The following is a 21,812-nucleotide window of genomic DNA, read 5'->3' on the forward strand; positions in this document are numbered from 1 at the left end:
GGAGGTGGATCGTGTGTCCGCTGTGCGTAATTGGCAAACTCCAACCACTGTAAAAGAGGTGCAGCAGTTCTTGGGCTTTGCGAATTACTACCGGAGGTTTATCCGGGGTTTTGGACAGGTGGCAGCTCCCATCACGTCCCTTCTGAAAGGGGGTCCGGTGCGCCTGCAGTGGTCAGCTGAGGCGGACAGGGCCTTTAGGAGACTGAAGGACCTGTTTACGTCGGCTCCGGTGCTGGCGCATCCGGATCCCGCATTACCCTTTCAGGTTGAGGTAGACGCGTCTGAGGCTGGTATAGGGGCCGTTCTCTCTCAACGGTCCGGCACGCCACCTAAACTCCGCCCCTGTGCTTTTTACTCAAAAAAGCTCAGCCCGGCGGAGCGTAACTATGACGTTGGGGACAGGGAGCTGTTAGCTGTAGTCCTCATTTTGACTGACCATCGGAACCTGGAGTACATCCGGGCAGCGAGGAGACTGAACCCTCGCCAGGCTCGATGGAGTATGTTTCTCACCAGGTTCGTATTTAAAATCACGTACATCCCTGGGTCCCAGAATGGTAAGGCAGATGCGCTGTCCCGGCGGTATGACACGGAGGAGAGGTCCGTTGAGCCCACTCCCATACTACCGGAGTCTTGCCTTGTGGCACCGGTGGTGTGGGAGGTCGATGCCGAAATCGAGCGAGCGTTGCGTACCGACCCCAGCCCTCCACAGTGTCCTGAGGGTCGGAAGTACGTTCCGCTCGAGATTCGGGATCGACTCATTTACTGGACTCACACGTCACCCTCCTCTGGACATCCGGGTATTGGCCGGACAGTGCATTGCCTTAGCACTAAATACTGGTGGCCCACTTTGGCTAGGGATGTGAGGGTTTATGTCTCCTCCTGCTCGGTGTGCGCCCAGTGTAAGGCGCCCCGACATCTGCCCAGGGGTAAGTTACAACCCCTGCCCGTTCCACAACGACCATGGTCCCACCTCTCGGTGGATTTTGTGACAGACCTTCCCCTCTCTCAGGGGAATACCACCATCCTGGTCGTTGTGGACCGGTTCTCTAAGGCCTGTCGTCTTCTCCCTATGTCGGGTCTTCCTACTGCCCTACAGACCGCTGAGGCCCTATTTACCCACGTCTTCCGGCATTACCGGGTACCCGAGGATATAGTGTCTGATCGAGGCCCCCAGTTTACCTCCCGTGTTTGGAGAGCGTTCATGGAGCGTTTGGGGGTCTCGGTTAGCCTTACCTCAGGGTACCACCCGGAGAGTAACGGGCAGGTAGAACGTGTCAACCAGGATGTGGGTAGGTTTCTGAGGTCGTATTGCCAGGGCCGGCCGGAGGAGTGGGCACGGTACATTCCCTGGGCCGAGATGGCCCAGAACTCTCTCCGCCACTCCTCTACCAACCTAACCCCCTTCCAATGTGTGTTAGGTTACCAGCCGGTTCTGGCACCTTGGCAGCAGAGCCAGATCGAGGCCCCTGCGGTGGATGATTGGATGAGGCGCTCGGAAGAGACGTGGAACGCTGCCCACGTCCACCTGCAGCAGGCCGTCCTTCGTCACAAGGCGAGCGCCGATCTCCACCGCAGTGAGGGGCCGGTGTACGCACCCGGAGATCGAGTCTGGCTCTCTACCAGAAACCTACCCCTCCGCCTGCCCTGCCGGAAGCTGGGTCGGCGGTTTGTGGGGCCCTTTAAAGTCCTGAGAAGATTGAACGAGGTGTGTTATAGGTTACATCTACCTGTTGAGTATAAGAATATTAACCCCTCGTTCCATGTGTCTCTTCTCAGGCCGGTGGTAGCTGGTCCACTCCAGGACAATGAGATAGGGGAGACTCATCCGCCCCCACTGGACATCGAGGGGGCTCCGGCGTACACCGTTCGGTCCATCTTGGACTCAAGACGCCGGATGGGGGGTCTCCAGTATCTCGTGGAGTGGGAGGGGTACGGCCCGGAGGAGCGGTGCTGGGTGCCGCGGAGGGACATCCTAGACCCATCTCTCCTGTCGGAGTTCCACCGGGACCATCCCGCGCGCCCTGCTCCGCGTCCTCCTGGTCGTCCCCGAGGCCGGGGTCGGCGCACGGCTGGAGCCGCGCGTCAAGGGGGGGGGTACTGTCACGGTTTCGGCCGAGGCTGCTCCTCCTCCTGGTTCGGGCAGGCTTCGGCGGTCGTCGTCCCCGGAGTACTAGCTGCCACCGATCTATGTTTCATGTTCGTTTGGTTTTGTCTTGATGTTGTACACCTGTGTCTTGTTAGTCCTCGTTAGTGTCCTATTTAGTTCTCGTTGTGTGTGTTTGTCTTTGTGTGTGATTGCTCTTCTGTTTCGTGTTGGAGCGACGTACTTCCCTCCAGTGTTTTGGAGAGGTTTTTCGCACATGTTAGTGCGCCGTTTGTTTGACGCCTGTGTGCGCCGTTATTTCGCCTTCGGGCTTATTGTGCTTATTTTCTACGTGAATATTGCACTAAAGTCTTTTGGACTGAGCTTCTGCGTCCTGCGCTTGATTCATGCACCACACCCACCTTCAGCACCCCTTGACATCTGGGATCTTTTATTTCAGCTCATGAAACATGGGACCAACACTTTACATATTGCATTCATATTTTTGTTCAGTGTATATGGAGGATTTGCTGTTTCTCTGTGTTAATGTATATTTTAGGTGTATGTGTTTTTAAACGTTTTATTTTATTTGCTTTTGTTTCCAAACCTTTCCCTTGGGAAGGTGGGAAGGAAATTGTGTTGGGAGAGAGTTGAGTTATGTACTAGACTGGTGGGGGTCGGGCATGCAGGAGGCTCGGGCTGGCTGGGCGGTCTGGCTGAAGTTTTATATAGAGGATGTCTTAATAAAGACAATCAAAAGTCTTAGTATTTTTTAAGTTGCTCATTTGTTAGGCTATTGGTTAAAGTTGCAACACAATATTGATTATTAATTATATTTGATCTAGTTCAGTCTTATCAATCACTTAAATATATTTAATGATGTCTTACCTTGATGACTGTGGGCATTTTTGCTTACTTTTTGTTGTTCTAAATAGACAAGACATATTGATAGGTTTAGATGGCCAGAAAAAGTCATTTCCCAGACCTCCCGCTTCTAAAACCAAAGTTGTGCCCTGAATTTTAGCCATAGTATAAAAGGGATAATCAACTTGGGGCTCTATGCGTTCTCTGGAAAATAATGCAACTCCGTGGAAGGTAAGTTCCGCTCCGCTAGCGCGTCATGGAACACATCTTCCACGTTGTTCATTATTTTCCAGAGAACGCATAGCCCCTCATGATTGTCCCTTTATAATACCTTAATTTAGAGGTGACAGCTTTATAATGTATCTAAAATGTGTGTGCAAATATGGATGTAAGAGAACAGGTTGCTCCTGTTTTAAATTCTGGCTACAATGAGCTACTGGAGGTGTTTCTCCTGTATGCATGATGTTCCAGGGACAACAAAATAATGAGGTCTCTGGGTATGATGTCCCAGGCTAGGAGCCTGGAACAACATATAATTATGATGTTCCTGGGACAAGATTTAGGCAGAGAGATTCCATCCTCTCTGATTTAGGTTTGATGTTCCTGAATGAAGTCCCTGGCCTGGGAGCCTCTAGCAGCCCTTGTAACACTCGGTTACTTTGTAGCTACATACTGCCCCCTAATGGTAGGTAATATTGAGACAGAATCCTCCTCAGACCTCTCAGATTCCACTTTGGAGGACTTAGAAAATCTTTGTTCAGACAGGGATCTCAATTCAGCAACTCTGGATGAAACCATGTGCTCATACTATTGACAAATGCCTGTGGCTCATTAAACTTCCCATTATGAATGAGCCAAGTGAACTTGAGATTTGACTTGTAGGATCGTGCTCTTTTTAGTTTCACAGGTAACAATGACATCACACAAAAGTCATACAACCCAACCAGGTTAACATATTTGCCAGTGTCCATAATATAGGCTATGTGTGATTGAATAATCCATTTGTGATTTAAGTCAAATGAAGGTTACCACCCCGCTATCACCAATTCAAACATATCAGACCTGATTTATTCCAGGAAAGATTTCATTGAGATTTGTGGCATATTGGGAGAATTTATGAAAAGTCCTGTCACAATTGCCCTATACTAGTACTAATCATTGTAATACATTGGCTTTAAAGCACCTTTCATCCAAAAAATAACAAGGACACTATACAACAAAAAATAATAAATCAAGGATAAAAACAACTGTGAGTAGCTTAATGTCTCTTGTGTTTCAGATCTAGCCTAGGCATTGGATCTAATGCTTAGTGTACACAGGAGGTCTGCTCTGAGGAGCACTCGGCACACTTCCCCATCTTACCAGAACAGGTACACTACAGTGTTAAGGCGAGAGGCTAAGGCTCAAAATACAAATGTGTAAAAATAAAATAAAATAAAAGAACTTGTCGAGATATAACACTTATTTGATAGGATTTCAAATGGGTAGTTAAAAAAAAAAAATACAAATAAATTTGTTGGTCAAGTTTTTGGTCTACGTAACTTTGAAAGTAAACAGTTGGTTCATACAATGCTGTTTACAAATATACAAAATAATCCAGTCTCATGGTAAAAATGTAAGTCAAACCTTTACATTCATGCTTTCCGCCCTCTAAACATTGGTTTACAAGCTCAAGAAAAATAATTGAATTACATTCTGGTTTAGCTGGAGAGGGCAGTTCTTTGCAAACATTTCAAAACAATGCACATTTTCCTTTTTATTTTTTTCGTATTCCAAATATCTGTAAGCACAAATTCGCCTCAAAGCTCTCATTCTCAAAAATTCTAACCATAACATTCTCACACATACTGTGTGCTAGAAGTACTGCCAAGCAAGGTAGTTGTAAAGTCTGTGGCTGGTTCATGTCACTTTGTATATGTAGGCGATGATGTCTGGCTGGTACTGTGTATCTTAAATGTTGGCTGTAACTTGGCTGGTAAACTCTTTGGCAGGATTCTGATTTTCACTTATTCTTTCTCCTCGTTTCCTACAAATAGAAACAGATTACATCTTCTTTTTTTATCCCCTGCTTTTTCCACACAAATACCACTTGTTTGACTTAGAAACAGTATAAAAGTAAACAGAAATCTTTGATTTCAAATGATGAAACCAGGGAGTGTGAGTGGGTGGTACGTTTAATATGTTCAGTCTCTAGGGTTTCATATTGCCTTGGGGACCAGTTTCCTTCACAACCCCGTACTGGGGGTTGTGTTTAAAACAGACAGGTGCTGTACACAGTGACTTTGTGACTGATCTCCTGCAGCAGCTCTTTGACAGCCTTCTCCAGATCCACCAACTGGTTGGCCTTGTCTTCCAGAGTCTTCTGGTTGTCCTCGTAGGACTTCTCTAAATCTGGATGGGAACCAAAAAGGAGACATCCTACCGTCAATCTAAAATCACAGGACGTGTAGTATCCCTCCACACGCCGGCTTTACAATCAGAACGTGGAATTGCACGCAGTGAATACACACACTTGAGAAGAGAAAGTTAGAGGGCCTGCGTAATTTCATGTTCAACTCTTGATTGGAAAAAGCGAATCAACATGGAGATGGAGATCTCATAGGTATTATAAACAGATCATGTTTTATATATCCACTAAGCAGACACCATTACACAGTAGGATCTGTGTAGTGTAATGTTTGTGATAATGCCTCAATGCGTTGTAAGGACATATCATGCATGGTTGGACCCGAAAGGGTGTGTGTTTTAGGTAGTGAGTTGTGATTGTACACTGAAAAAAAATATAAACGCAACATGCAACAATTTCAAAGGTTTTACTGAGTTACAGTTCATTTAAGGAAATCAGTCAATTGAAATAAATTCATTAGGCCTTAATCTATGGATTTCACATTTTAGTCATTTAGCAGACGCTCTTATCCAGATCGACTTACAGTTAGTGAGTGCATACATTTTTCATACTGGTCCCCCGTGGGAAACAAACCCACAACTCTGGCGTTGCAAGCGCCATGCTCTACCAACTGAGCTACACAGGGCCCATGACTGGGAATACAGATATGCATCTGTTGGTCACAGATCTTTTTTTTAAAGGTAGGGGCGTGGATCAGAAAACCAGTCAGTATCTGTTGTGACTACCATTTGCCTTATGCAGCGCAACACATCTCCTTCGCATAGAGTTGATCAGGCTGTTGATTGTGGCCTGTGTAATGTTGTCCCACTCCTCTTCAATGGCTGTGTGAAGTTGCTGGATATTGACTGGAACTGGAACAAGCTGTCGTACACGTCGATCCAGAGCATACCAAACGTGCTCAATGGTGACATGTCTTCTGAGTGTGCAGGCCATCGAAGAACTGAGACATTTTCAGCTTCCAGGAACTGTATACAGATCCTTGCACCATGGGGCCGTGCATTATCATGCTGAAACATGAGGTGATGGCGGTGGATGAATGGCAATGGGCCTCAGGATCTCGTCATGGTATCTCTGTGCATTCAAATTGCCATCGATAAAATGCAATTGTGTTCATTGCCTATAACCCCACCACCACCATGGGGCACTCTGTTCACAATGTTGACATCAGCAAACCGCCGCCCACACAACGCCATACACGCTGTCTGCCATCTGCCCGGTACAGTTGAAACCGGGATTCATCCATGAAGAGCCCACTTCTCCAGGTGCAAGTGACCATCGAAGGTGGTAACCACTGAAGTCGGTTACGATGCCGAACTGCAGTCAGATCAAGACCCTGGTGAGGATGACGAGCACGCAGAAGAGCTTCCCTGAGACGGTTTCTGACAGTTTGTGCAGAAATTATTTGGTTGTGCAAACCCCCAGTTTCATCAGCTGTCCGGGTGGCTGGTCTCAGACGATCACGCAGGTGAAGAAGCCGGATGTGGAGGTCCTGGGCTGGCGTGGTTACATGTGGTCTGCGGTTGTGAGGCCGGTTGGACGTACTGCCACATTCTCTAAAACGACAGCTCTGGTGGACATTCCTGCAGTCAGCATGCCAATTGCACTCTCCCTCAAAACCTGAGACATTTGTAGCATTGTGTTGTGTGACAAAACTTCACATTTTAGAGTGGTCTTTTATTGTCCCCAGCACAAGGTGCACCTGTGTAAGTGATCATGCTGTTTAATCAGCTTCATGATATGCCACACCTGTCAGGTGGATGGATTATCTTGGCAAAGGAGAAATGCTCACTAACAGGGATATAAACAAATTTGAGAGAAATAAGCTTTTTGTGCGTATGAAACATTTCTGGGATCTTTTATTTCAGCTCATGAAACATGGGACCAACACTTTACATGTTACGTTTATATTTTTGTTCAGTGTATATGCCTGCAAGGTGCTCTCCAAGCTGTTCTTGTAGATTTATGTGGTGCATGTCTGTGTGTGTCTCTGTGTGTGTGTGTGAGAGTGTCAGTGTGTGCATATAGCCAGTGCATGTCTGTGTGTGTGTGTGTCAGTTTGTGCATATAGCCAGTGCAGGTACGTGTGTGTGTGTGTACTGTACCTTTCAGTAGCTGCAGCTTGTCGCTGGCCTGTAGCAGCAGGTCTGTGGCTTCCTGCTGTAGAAGCTCCGCCCTCTTCTTGGCGTCGGCCACGCCCCCGGCCTCCTGTTTGATCAGGTCCTGCACAGTGCTGTACTTATCCTTCAGCTCCGAGTCCAGGTCCTACACACACACACACACACACACACACACACACACACACACACACACACACACACACACACACACGGTCAGCAATTTATTGTGAGAATGACAAGGCTGAAAAATAATCCACAAACTCTCACATCCCAATTTAACACACAGTAGCTCGCAAACCTTTTTGACCTGCTCAGCCACTTTGTTGATGGTCTCTGCGTCTCTCTCGGTTTGTTCAGAGCTAAGCGAGGTGTTCAGTGTCTTCTCTCTGAGCAGTGTGATGTCTTGCTCTAACCGGAGCAGCCTCTGGGTGGTGTTGTTCAGCTTGTACTCTGAGTCTGCTGTCTCCGACTCCACCTTTTGAAGACGTAAAGACAAGCTCAGTGTGTCTTTATGGTATACTTGTACATTTTAATGGGTCAAATACTTTAGCTGTGCTTGATTTAGTTTTACAGGTACAATGGAACCAATGGATTAGTCCCAAAAGTTCAAACTCGCTGTGTGTGATAAAATGGAGGATGTTGACTCACTGAGGTCAGGAGGTCATTGGTGCCATTGATGTCGGTGGTGGCCTGTTTGATAGCCTCGGCCGCTGCTTTCTGGGCACGCTCAGCCTCTTCCAGAGCCTGCTTCACCATCTCTGCTGTTTCCCTCACATCTGTTGCCTCTTTACTGTGGGACACACACACAGAGGGCGAAAATAATAAGCACACCAAGCACAACAGTGTGTGTCTCATCATCTGTGCTCCGTTCAAGGATAATCTTGTGTTAATGTGTGTTACCTGGCTCTGCGTGCCTGCTTTAGTAGGCTCTCGGCTCTCTGCACATCGTCGGCGCTCTGGTTCAGGATAGTCTCCACTTGGGCCAGGTCTCCCACCCTCTCCCTGATCTCGTCTGTCAGATTCTGGAGCTGGGCTGGCGTGCTGGGCATCTGCATGGCCAGCACCTCGTTGGCAACTGCCTCGATGCTCTCCATGTCCGCTGCATCCTCTAGGGGGTGCCACAGCAGATACAAGGGTTGTACTAAGCTCGTGAAGGGGACAGTTGTACTAAGCTTATGAGACATTTATAAGTTACAATCTTCTAGAATCAATGGGTGAAATTTATTGAAACCTTTAATTGAAATTACAATTGAACAGCTGGATTGTACCTTTAACTCACAGGGTAGTAAACATATGTAGGAGTTAAAGTATGGGGGCTACGGGGGAGTTGATTTTAGGAGTAGACATACGTGTGAGGAAGTCTCTGATCTGTCGGATGAGGCTGCGCAGCTCCTCATTGCTCTGGGCCACGCGCTGCTTGGTCTTGTTTGTCTTCAGCAGCACGTCCTGGGCACTCAGCTTGGCCTCGTCTGCCTTCACCTTGGCCTCCGACACCTGGACACATGATCACACAAACAAACAGGTTAGGAACCAAAGTGGGTGTATTTCTTGTCTAAAGAGAGTTGGTTCATTTTAATTTAAAGACAGGATCTCACCATCTTGGAGAGCTTGTCCACCTCCTGCATGGCCATGAGGATCTCCTGGTCAAAGTCCTTGGCCTTATGCCAGGCATTGTTGGCCAGGGTGACCAGACCGTTGCACCCCTCACCCCCACACCTCCTGTTCCCGTCGGAGTCCACACAGCTCAGCCCCCCGCACAGAGAGTCTGCACACACCTCACCAGCTGGGCTACCACACGTCTGCAGAGAGAGGACCAGTAGAGTGAGAAGAGTTCAAATGGAATCTAAGCGTATGGTTCTCATTCAATCAAACCTAACATTCTTCCTGACCCACACAGAAGAAAGCTTTGATTTAACAACTCAAGAAAATGTATTGCTTTCGATGGTTTTATCTTGCAAACTGGGATTTGATTGAGTCCCATCTGTGTCAAACTCAGATCAACATCAGCAAGCCAGTTTCAGGCCACAGATATGGCCTTGCTTGGCCTTACCTTCTCGCTGAGTTCTGATAGGTCCAATGTCTCCAGCTGATCCGCCAGGTCGTCCAGTCTCTTGGCGTGTTCTTCCTGCCTCCTGTGGAACTCCTCCCTGGTGTCATTCATCTTGTCCTCTGTAGCTTGTCGTAGAACGAAAGAGCTCTCCACAGGGTTGCCTGGGCCGGTGGTGGAGGCATTGGCGTGAGCCTCAGCAGCCAGAGACTGCTTGTAGTACTTTGTGACACTGTCTGTCGCTCCTGTCATTACAAAAACAATGTTCAATTTCACAGAGTTGACAAATGGAAGTATAATGGACATGACATTGTATATCCCAATCATCAACAAGTCTAACAGCCTTGTCCCAGTCCATTACCCCGAACATCAGAGTTCTTGATGAGCTCCACTTGGTCCAGCAGCTCCTTGACGGTGCGATCCAGTTTCTGGGCGTCCTCTTTGAGAGAGTCCAGTTTGGTGTTGGTGCTGTTGTCATCAGATGATACCTGGGCCAACGCCTCCTCAGAGAGGTTCAGCTTGTTGCTCATCTCTTCCATTAGATATCTAAAGAACAGAAACGGATTATACAGAAATAATCTAGTATATTATTGCTTTGATGTGGCTACTACTGTTTTTGCTATCGATAAATATTGTCAATGACCCATTTTGACCCCACCCTTGACCCCACCCTTTCACCCCACTTACGTGGCCTGCTCCAGTAGCTGCTGTATCTCAGACAGTGGCTGTGTAGCCGGGTTCTGGGCCAGGATAGTTCTTATGGACCCGGCGCTCTGCTCCATGTTATCTATGGTGTGTTTGTAGGGTCCGGTGATGCCGCTGGCCTTGATGGTGTTCACCTTGTTGACCAGCCTGTGGGTCTGGTTGGTCAGCTGACCCACGATCACGTCCCAGTCGGTGAAGCACTGGTGGCAGCGTTCACAGTAGGGGAAGGTGCCAGAGTAGCCGCGGGCGCAGACGTCACAGCGGGGACCAGACACGCCCTCCAAGCACACGCAGTGACCGTTGGCCTTGTTGCACTGCTGCTCGGCGATGCCTCGTGGGTCACAGTCGCACGCTGCAAGGCAACAGGAAACATAGGTTTTACTACTAGTCTAGCCTTTTTTTCATTCAACTCTAAAACTATTTCTGCACGACTCAAAAAACAACTAATTTTGTTGCATCCTGATCCTGACTAGTCTGTCACCCTCCAGAGATCCTGAATGGGAGGGAGATATTTCAAACAGGTTGTTGATGTCCCATAACAATGGACAAGAGCCTATAAAGCGGTCTTACAAAGCCAGGGAAGTGCTTTTTAAGTAGCCCGCCTCTTTCTCTCTCTCTCTCGCTACTGACATCTTGACCTCAAAGGACATGTCTGTCTCGTCAGGTCAACTCACAAACTCATTCATTTTATTGGGATCCTCCTAATGTCATTTCAAAGTGCTCCACTGGGGAGAGGGGAAAGGATGGGAGCTCCTGTTGCTTTATGGGTCGTAACCTTTATAGGTTTATAATCACATGTTAACGTATCAAGCACAGTTAGCACCCTGTTGTAAGCACCTCAGAAATGTGGAATAGCTAGCCTAACCTTTGGTTCTAATTACAGTTTCAAATTAATTGTATTTTCATTAGAATTCAAGTTGTAATATCCCTGTTCTTTAATGCTTGCCACCTTACATTTTAAATCTACTGGTAAGCCTACATGTATTTCTGGGTGAGTGTCGGTTGGGAGAGTTAGGAGTGGCCAGCTGATGTATTGACTGGTGGATAAAATGTTTTCGGTGGAGTTTCACCTAGTAAAGATGAAGTCAGCTGAAGTTCTGGTGAGCCAAAGATCAATGACCCACCGCCATCCACATTAACCCAGTGACCTTAGGGGGGCTGGTTGGAGTGAATAGGGTGGGATGAAGAGAGTGGAGTGGAGGAGGAGGAATGGAGAAAGAGGAGGATGTTTGCCCACTTCAAAGCCTCATTAAGGGAAGTGTGTAGAGTGTGTGGAGAACAAAAGGGCCACCATGGGCCCCTACAGACTCTGCAAACAACCCCCCAGGAACCACTGATGACAACCACATACTGATGACATACCACATGTTTCCTGTTGCCTTGCAGCGTGCAACTAACTATGGTACCTCCTGTGTTTACTCTCACACACAAACTTGAAGAGCTTGAAGAATCTATGGTGAAGTGTACATACTTTCTTGCACACACCACACATACTTGTAGAACGACAAACCTTTAAAAATGTGTAGATGTACACACACCCTGAAAAATGACTTTTAGTCACCTCAGGGTGCTAAAGCAACAAAAGAGGATGGGAAATGGGGGCTTAGCTGTGTGGCGTAATCCTCCTATAGTTTTGTAAGGCAGGAGAGCGAGGGGCCTGGGCTCAGTGGAAATATGTAATGAATGTGACCTGTCCTTTTGTCTACCCTGTCTCTCTTCCTCGCCGTGTTAACTGGCAAAGTGGGGCATCACTCACCAGTCACCATTATCAGCAGACAGCCCCAAACTAGGGCCCCAAACACCACATCACACTACAGCACCACCTGAATGTCCCTTTCACACAGCCCCCTCCCCCACTGCAGATTAAAGTGCTGCCTCTGTTTACACAAAATGGCCACATAGGTTAGGTGTGAAGGGAGGTAAATATTCACCCTACCCCCTATCTAATCAACAATGGCCCCCAGAGCAGACTAAACACACTACAAGCAATATGTAGAGGGAACTAAGCGCAATAAGACATGGATGATTAACGTAGGCTTTCTGCTGTTTCTAACAAAATCACTCACATTTTTAATAAAGGCCTTTTATAGAAGATAGCCGGCTCGTGAATTGAATGACCAAATCTAGCCTCTCTTCTTTCTTTTCTACACAGCATCTGTTGTGTGTTACAGGTCAGATAAGATGATTGCGAGCAGGCAGGGTAGGGAAATTCCAGCTGTTTTTGTGACATGGATCCCAACATGGCTTCTATTCCTCTGTGTCGGGGGATGAGGGGGGCACAGATGGGAGTAAACTACATCTTTAATGGTCTACAGCTGGAGCAGTCTTTCACCATGGTCCAAAACACACACACACAGACACACACACACACACACACACACAGACACACAAGGCTTTGATGAACAAGAAATAGTAGACATGGCTCCCACAGATATCAAACTGTCTTCAAATGGTATACCGATGTGTCTAAAAGGGTCAAATCACTGCAAAAGCCACGAAAATGGCTGGATGTGCACAAGAAAGCAACTGTGATGTCAATGAATGTAACCTCAAAATTGAGCAGTTGACCATTTCCTCCCTTCATTAAATCGTTCAAAGTGTACAACGTTACTATGTTTCTGGAGAAACGAACATACCACAAACTAAGAGGGATCTGCACCATTTAAACTAGTGTTAGTGTAATGTTTGGCTGTTGGGCTTATCCAGATTAGGGGTATGTCAACATTAGTTGGGGTAAACGGGGTAATCCGATATCAGGGAACCAGAGCAGACTTCCGTCTCCAAACAAACAGTCAGGACTGTCAACACAGATCCTTCTCCGCAGAGAGAAAAAACACAAACCTTTCCGGAATACAACACTCCCTGCTAGAAGCAGCAAACCACAAGCCTGAGAAAACAGCACTGTGACGGGACAGCAAGGTCTTGACATGGTGCAGCCTGCCTGGAAGGAGTTCGATGTTTAAACAGCCGTCAAAGTGACCTCTGACTTTTGGTTTGATCACAATAATTTTCTAATTTCATTGGCAACAATGTATACAGAAGTTTGAAGTAGATTAAACTACCGCAGTGGACCCTTTATACAGTGACTGCACGTTTCCACTCAAGGGACTAGCCTACACCAGAAGCCAATTCATGTGTCCTTCAGTAGATAATTAAGCAGGCTGCTCTGCTCCAGTGATGCTACTCTGGGACAAAGGATCCTTTCTGTCAGCAGCAGGCACTGTGTTGGACAGCCGTCCCTCCAACAGGACACCCCATCAGAACAAAGGTGCATTGTGGCGGACCGGCGGGATATTGGGAGGCTCGGACAGATCCCCCGCCTGTTCGTCATAGAAACACAGCCATTGGGTGAGAGAGCACATCTGGCCTTAATATTGGCTCCCACTGTAAGGAGAGGATGCTGTGAGTTTCTCCACCACAGCTGAAACTCCTACACATTCCCACGATAAGAGGCTAGGGGAATGGGGCTGCTTGTAATATCTCAGTGATTAACACTAAAGGCCTGCTTTGTGTGTGTTGCAATTTAAAATTGTTGGGTTGGAGCTTTCTCACACATACACGCACGGCACGCAGGCGCGTGCACACGCACACACACCTCAGTGTGTGTCAAGATGGGGATTTAGGCAGTGTAGTGCCAGCACAGGTAACTACAATGCTGCTGATTGAGATGTGTCAACTCACCGTTGCATTTGACTTCAGGGTCTCCCCAGAACAGCTCTCTGCACTCCCGACACGTTTTACCCCCAAAGCCAGGTTTACAGGAGCACTGGCCACTCAGCTGTGGACAAAACACATACATTTTACATTTTAGTCATTTAGCAGACGCTCTTATCCAGAGCGACTTACAGTTAGTGAGTACATACATATTTGTATTTATTTTTCATACTGGCCCCCCGCGGGAATCGAACCCACAACCCTGGCGTTGCAAACACCAAGCTCTACCAACATCCCTGCCGGCCATTCCCTCCCCTACCCTGGACGACGCTGGGCCAATTGTGCGCCGCCCCATGGGTCTCCCGGTCACGGCCGGCTACGACAGAGCCTGGATTCGAACCAGGATCTCTAGTGGCACAGCTAGCACTGCGATGCAGTGCCTTAGACCACTGCGCCACTCGGGAGTCTTATACATAAATATTAGAAATGTGACCTTAGGATAGGATTCAAGAGACAGGAGTAGTAAGACCCAACAGAAGAATGGTGCGGCCTTGTGAGAACCCACCTCGTTGCAGGATGTTCCAAATGAGTGGTTAGGGTCACAGTCGCAGGCTTCGCAGCCCCTCTTGCTGGCCATGTTCCAGGTGTCGGGGGCACACAGGTCACAGTGCTGACCCACCACGTTCGGTAGACACTGGCACTGCCCACTGCCCAGATCACAGTGGCAGTCGCCCACCGACGGGCATGTGGCTGGGTTGGTGCCCAGGTGGTTACACACACACTCTGAGGGAGAGAAGAGATGTCGCTAGCAGGTTAGCAATTGGACAATGACAACCACTCACATTGATATGACAAACACATAACAAAGAGTTGCAAGTTAACTTTCTTTACTCACTTCTGCAATTTTGTGTGAGGGCATCTCCATAGTAACCCAGCTTGCAGCTGTGGCAGCCTTGACCCTCGGTGTGGTAGAGACATTTGAGACATTCACCCGTCCTGGCATCACAGGACTCCTGGTCCAGCATGTCAATGTTGTTGTTGCACTGGCACGGTTGGCATTGCCCGCCGTTCTCATGGGGGTTTCCATAGTAACCTGGGGCACACTCCTCACATCTGGCACCTGTAGGGGAGAGGAAAAGACAGAGGAGGAGAGAAGAAAGGAGAGGTAAAGGGGGAGGCGAGAGAGCAAAATGTGCTTAATAAACCCCTTCACCAAACATAGAGTCATAACTCCCCTCTACAACAACATATCTTTTCACCCATCTTCACTATCAGAAATAATAACTGCCTATACATTTACTGCCACAATAACATATGTCCTCCTGTCAAATTAAGCCATATATCAAACTGTGAGCGTACATCGCCGGCAGCTATACATCATGGAAAGCCACCAAGCTTCCACACTGTAACATGAATGCATACAAATCTACTGCTTCCTAGGAAACAGGTCTGAACAGAAGCACTGTGACATGAGTAATCCTGCCATGCTCCGCTAGTTTACAGGGTGCTCTATAAATCTTGGCAGGTGGTTGTTATTGGCTGCCTACCTCTGTACCCAGGGCTGCAGATACAAAACACCTGGTAGTGAGAGTCCAGACCGCGGTAACATCCACCGGCAAACTGCCGCCCGCTACCGGGCCCATCCGGACACATACAGGGACGACAGTGGTCCCCTGAACCCAGGACAGGGTCACCATAGTAACCTTCCAGACACCTGTAGGGAAAAGGCATGAGGTGGTTGGTCATAATCACTCTATCATTCACATGCATGTCTTTATTATATCTAAGTTATCTACGTTTTAGGAGACTGACTGACTACCCATTCTAATGCCAACCCATCGAGCACATACACCTATGAGCCTCCTTAACCCTTGACCCCTCAACCCAGATTAACCCATGGCTGACCTCTCGCAGTTGTGTCCGGTGGTCTGTTCTCGGCAGTCCAGGCATTCTCCGGAGTAGGGGTCACACTGCTCTGTGTGGCCATTGCAGGTGCAGGGGCGACAGTTGGGGAAGCCCCAGTGACCCGGCAGACAGCGGTCACACTGACGGCCGTACGCCCCGGGGATACAAGCACACTGGCCTGTAGCCTCATGGCAGAACGCATGCTCCGATCCCTGGGGACTGCAATCACAGGCTGGGGGGAGAGAGCGGAGGGCAAAGAGAGTGATAAGTGCCAGATTCAGTGCCTGTATTGTGCAATACAAAACACATGCACTCAGTCACTTTTCATTCAGTCAAACTCACATCTGCAGCCACTGGGTCCAAACAGGTAGGTGGCAGGGGAACACTTGTCACAGTTCCTGCCTACCACGTTGGGACGACACTGGCATTGCCCGCCGCTGGCGTCACACACTGTGCTGAGAGAGCCCTGCGGGTCACACTGGCATGCTGGGAAAACAAAGACAGGAGGAAATGTTAAAGAGAGAGAGAGGAAGGGAATGGGCTTAAAATTGAGTTGAACACATAATCTGGAATGATCTGTTCAAATGGGGGCAATAGTTGCTGCTGGATACATGAGTAAGGTATTTCACCCAAGCTGTTTTGAATATGGTGTAAGTACTAACTGTACATAAAACCCTGGTTAACCCTTTGTCTCAATACATTTTACCTCAATATATTTTGCTTCTGACATACTGACAAAGGTTTGTTTTATTAATTAAGGCGACGGGTATTTCATCAACAACACCTTCTATATATATTACCCTGACAGGCTGACAGGGCCTATATCCTTCTCAACAGACGAGTGGAAAGAAAGAGAGAGCCAGGGACCAGACATTCTATCGAAGACATTGAGTCCATGTGGAGGAGAGATACGAGTGATTTGGGTCACATCAGGGGAAGAGGATTTTAGGCAAGCATGTGCGTGTGTGTGTTGAAGCTTACGTACATGCAACCTTACCGAGTGTGAGTGTTGTGTCCCTATATCCACTAAACATCCCCCAAGCGGGTACTGACATGCTCTGAGCCAGACTCTGCCCAAGCCTAGACTCCTTCAACACTATCCTCTGAAGTCTCTGCTGTCCTCATAAATCTGAAACTCCTCTAAACCACTGTGGTTTAAGGGGACACCACAGCAATGTCGGAACCTTCAGATCTAGGATAGGCAAACGTATCTCTGGGACTAGATTATCGCACGCAGACCTTGGTTTAGACACTCCAACCTTTACTAACTGCTAAGACTGGGGTAAGACTTAAAAGGGACCTGCGAAACCACATGATTTGTGCAGATGTGGGACCTACATCTGTGCAGGAGACCTCAAAAAACCTCAACCTGCTAAGTGAAACAAGATTGTATGACTTCCACAGCTGGGAGGATTTGAACTCATACTGACAGCATTCCTAGAAAACATTTATACAATTAAAATCATATCACACTTACGGCATATTTCAATAACAATTCATTCTATTTTAACTATATGTTGCAATTTAAGTGCTGTCATATCGATGCTATGTTTAGTTTTCATTGATGCTTGCATGTGTAAGAAAAGTTTTCCTCAAGATAATAGAGTATTATATTTGACTGCATCCTTTATATTATGTTATACTCTTCTAATCTAAGTCAGATCACCTATGTGAATAAATCCATGAAATCTGTCCTACGATAGCATGAACCCGGTATATACTACTAGACTGGCAGCAGAGACAAGTTCTCACTCCGTCTGGCAGAGTAGGAGATTTACTGCTGTGGTGGGCTGAGAAAATTCCTCTGTGGTCTTTTCAGTGTGTCAAGATCCGAGAGGGCTTCTAATCAAGCTTAGGGCCCCAGGGTCCAATACAAGTCCACACATGAGGAGAGCAGACAGACATAGCGTAACTGTTGATGAGTGACATGGGTCAGAAACCGGAGACAACAGCAATATGCCAGAGGCACAGGAATGGGTACGGAATGAAAGGAAAGGAAATAAAGAGATAGGAAAATAAAAAGAAAGGGATTGAAACAGCTGATGTATAGAGGAGAGAGAAATATACTTTTAGTGTTGGGAGTGTACGTGGAGATGGACTGGGTCTGATTGTCAGACGGAGGTCAACGTTGGAATAAAATTATGTCATTCCCAAACAATGCCGACCAGGGTCAAATGTATGTGATTGAAACACAAACTTTATGACAATGACCTTTCGTTAAGAAACCCTCTTTAGACCTTTAGTTGAAGTGGAACTGACAGCGGTTTAACTACTTTGCAGATATGAAACAAACAGGCAATCATAATGTCAGGTGAAAAATATCAAATTCCCAGTTTATGCTACAAAACCAACTTCATAAAATAGGTTCTATTTGACTAAAAATTCCATGACATACAGTAAGGTATTGTAGTCAGAATAGATGGATGCAGTTTAATGCATGATTAATATAGCTAATTCATCAATACATTTCTTGGTAGTCCAGCAAATATTGCTATCAGGTTGTAAATCACAGCTGGCCTGGTACATTGTTTGCTGCCTCCAGCCATTCGGGATGCACTATTTCAGTTTCAATGACTGAATATTTTGGACAAAAACAGACAACTGTAAGTAAGGCTGGGAATGTCAATACAATCAAACTAGCAAGGGCAATGACCACAAGTCAGTTATAATGTGACTAATAGGCTAGCTTATCTATTTATGTAGCAAGCTAAAAACCCAGAGCCTAACGTTAGCTATCTAACTAACTAGCTGCTGGGAGGATGTCATGTCATTGGACGAGTGGGTGAGTTTTTCAGTGGTTACAGCTAGAGATGCAGGTGTAATTTGGTTAGATAGCAAGACATTTGAAATTGCTAGCTATGCTGAACTTGAACGACTATCCAGAGTTAGCATATCTCTTAGTTGTCAATCAAATGCAGTTGGCATCGATCAAATGGGCGGGGACGCAGGCAAGTTCCCATTCAGTTGTCAAAACGTGGATTGAGACAAGCATGCATTGGCAGGCAAGCCGCAGAAGGGTGAGCAGGCTACTATTCCCCATCATTTATCAGTGCAATTTTGACAGCTAACTACAAGTTGAAAAAGTTTGAGAAGGGTTTATCTACTGTTCCCTCATTAGATTTGAGCTCATCTCGCGCTGGCTAACATTAGTTGTTGATCTTGTTGTTGTTGTGCAGAGGCAAATGAGGAAGAGAGCCTACCTGTTCATGTTTGATCAATAGGACTGTAAAGTTCCCAAATCTAAGAGGACTCCCGTGGTGTTTACATATTTGCAGAAATCCATTCTGGTGTATTTTGTGGCTTTTGGCGAATGCTTTCTAATGATCTAAAGTCGCTCTGTTACTACTGCCTGTAAACACACAGTCCATTTGGGCAGGCGCGTGTGGAAAATGGCTTATTTGCATATAGGCTTACTGTAGCTCTGATTGGCTATGGCGCACCGGTCTGTGTAGAGTCAGGTCCTGGACAAGACTGATACGTTTTTATTAGGTTATATTTGCTGCAGTGTCTATTAATTGTCCAAACGCACGGCCGCTTTCCCACTCTATATTGCTATAGATTGTTCACAAATGTCTTACTCTACGTCATTCCCAAACCTTCTATGAAAGTATGACAACGTGAAAATGACCTTATAAGTGCTCGCTTCTCATAAAATGTAAGAAAAAAGTAATCATATTCTTCCTAGGGCTGTATATGAACAGATTTTAATACGATTTTATGTTGCTAAAACGCTGTCAGTTCCACTTTTAGTTTAGAAACCCTCTTTAGACCTTTGGTTAAGAAACTCTCTTAGAACTTTAGTTAAGAAACCCTCTTAAATATAATAATAATAATAATAATATGCCATTTAGCAGACGCTTTTATCCAAAGGGACTTACAGTCATGTGTGCATACATTTTTACGTATGGGTGGTCCCGGGGATCGAACCCACTACCCTGGCGTTACAAGCGCCATGCTCTACCAATTGAGCTACAGAGGACCTTTAGTTAAGAAACTCTCTTAGACCTTTAGTTAAGAAACTCTCTTTAGACCTTTAGTTAAGAAACTCTCTTTAGACCTTTAGTTAAGAAACCCTCTTTAGACCTTTAGTTAAGAAACTCTCTTTAGACCTTTAGTTAAGAAACTCTCTTTAGACCTTTAGTTAAGAAACTCTCTTTAGACCTTTAGTTAAGAAACTCTCTTTAGACCTTTAGTTAAGAAACCCTCTTAGACCTTTAGTTAAGAAACCCTCTTTAGACCTTTAGTTAAGAAACTCTCTTTAGACCTTTAGTTAAGAAACTCTCTTAGACCTTTAGTTAAGAAACCCTCTTTAGACCTTTAGTTGAGAAACCCTCTTTAGACCTTTAGTTAAGAAACCCTCTTTAGACCTTTAGTTGAGAAACCCTCTTTAGACCTTTAGTTAAGAAACCCTCTTTAGACCTTTAGTTAAGAAACCCTCTTTAGACCTTTAGTTGAGAAACTCTCTTTAGACCTTTAGTTAAGAAACCCTCTTTAGACCTTTAGTTAAGAAACCCTCTTTAGACCTTTAGTTGAGAAACTCTCTTTAGACCTTTAGTTGAGAAACTCTCTTTAGACCTTTAGTTGAGAAACACATACGGTGCCATACCTTTAGCTCCCTGGTGCAGCAGAGCGGATACGCTGAAGATAAAGTTGCGGCAGATGTCTGTGGAGGGGGTCTTCACTACGCTCTGGCTGTTCTCTAGACAGCGGTAGCGCTGGAAGGTGTCCCAGGCACTGTTGGTGGCCAAGTTACCGCCCTCAGAACCAGTGAAGATCTCCAGGTTCTTACAGTGGGGCATCAGCACAATCTACAGACGGGGAAGAAAGTTACAGGAGATGGAATGAGATTTAGTATGGAGTCAGTAAGGCCCAATCCTAATATGAAATCCTAGTAGCTGAAATTTCTGCCTAAGTCTCGAATAGACTTCCATGGATATTTCAAGCAAAAGTCAGAGTTGTGTCTATGTGTTTGACAGCGTGTGTGTGTGTGGGAACTAACCGAGTCAATGAGTGTATATGGGGACTGGATGTCGCTGAGTGCAGAGTAGAGGGGCAGACTCAGACGAACAGTGTAGTTCGTCCCTGCCTCGAAACACACTGGTCTGGGGAGCACCACATATCTGAAGAGACAAGAGAGAGAGAGATGGATGTCAGAAAAGGACACACGTTTAAAAATACTCCTATGACACACACACAAAATCAGTGTTCTCAATGGGGAACCCTCAGGGCACATACAGGGTGCATACACAGACTCAGAGTCTACCTAATATACAGACAGAGGATATCTAATATACAGACTCAGAGTCTACCTAATATACAGACAGAGGATATCTAATATACAGACTCAGAGTCTACCTAATATACAGACTCAGAGTCTACCTAATATACAGACAGAGGATACCTAATATACAGACTCAGAGTCTACCTAATATACAGACTCAGAGTCTACCTAATATACAGACAGAGGACACCTAATATACAGATTCAGAGGATACCTAATATACAGACTCAGAGGATACCTAATATACAGACTCAGAGTCTACCTAATATACAGACAGAGGACACCTAATATACAGATTCAGGGGATACCTAATATACAGACTCAGAGGATACCTAATATACAGACTCAGAGGATACCTAATATACAGACTCACAGAATACATTACATCATTACATTTTAGTCATTTAGCAGACGCTCTTATCCAGAGCGACTTACAGTTAGCACATACATTATTTTATCGAACCCACAACCCTGGCGTTGCAAACGCCATGCTCTACCAACTGAGCTACATATACAGATTCAGAGTCTACCTAATATACAGATTCAGAGGATACCTAATATACAGACTCAGAGTCTACCTAATATACAGACTCAGAGTCTACCTAATATACAGACAGGGGATACCTAATATACAGATTCAGAGGATACCTAATATACAGATTCAGAGGATACCTAATATACAGACTCAGAGTCTACCTAATATACAGACTTAGAGGATATCTAATATACAGACTCACAGGATACCTAAT

General features: G+C 46.1%; 1 protein-coding gene across 1 annotated transcript in view; it reads right to left on the bottom strand.

Moving 5' to 3' along the window:
- Window positions 1–3,989: 3,989 nt before the first annotated feature.
- Window positions 3,990–21,812, bottom strand: part of LOC311135214 (laminin subunit beta-1-like) — a 37,206-nt gene continuing 19,383 nt past the window's right edge. Inside the window, exons 16-33 of the mRNA XM_084169144.1 lie at window positions 20,782–20,902; window positions 20,389–20,590; window positions 16,125–16,268; window positions 15,783–16,014; window positions 15,425–15,591; window positions 14,773–14,997; window positions 14,443–14,660; window positions 13,905–14,001; window positions 10,206–10,575; window positions 9,880–10,064; window positions 9,522–9,763; window positions 9,067–9,270; window positions 8,821–8,965; window positions 8,372–8,579; window positions 8,120–8,261; window positions 7,770–7,946; window positions 7,457–7,616; window positions 3,990–5,338 (exon numbers count right to left, since the gene is read on the bottom strand). Coding sequence (XP_084025270.1) covers window positions 5,199–5,338; window positions 7,457–7,616; window positions 7,770–7,946; window positions 8,120–8,261; window positions 8,372–8,579; window positions 8,821–8,965; window positions 9,067–9,270; window positions 9,522–9,763; window positions 9,880–10,064; window positions 10,206–10,575; window positions 13,905–14,001; window positions 14,443–14,660; window positions 14,773–14,997; window positions 15,425–15,591; window positions 15,783–16,014; window positions 16,125–16,268; window positions 20,389–20,590; window positions 20,782–20,902 — 3,379 coding nt within the window. The 3' untranslated portion in view covers window positions 3,990–5,198. The remainder of the gene's footprint in view (window positions 5,339–7,456; window positions 7,617–7,769; window positions 7,947–8,119; window positions 8,262–8,371; window positions 8,580–8,820; window positions 8,966–9,066; window positions 9,271–9,521; window positions 9,764–9,879; window positions 10,065–10,205; window positions 10,576–13,904; window positions 14,002–14,442; window positions 14,661–14,772; window positions 14,998–15,424; window positions 15,592–15,782; window positions 16,015–16,124; window positions 16,269–20,388; window positions 20,591–20,781; window positions 20,903–21,812) is intronic.

The sequence above is a fragment of the Coregonus lavaretus genome (genome assembly GCF_964263955.1).
Source record: "Coregonus lavaretus genome assembly, chromosome: 9".
NCBI lineage: Eukaryota > Metazoa > Chordata > Actinopteri > Salmoniformes > Salmonidae > Coregonus > Coregonus lavaretus.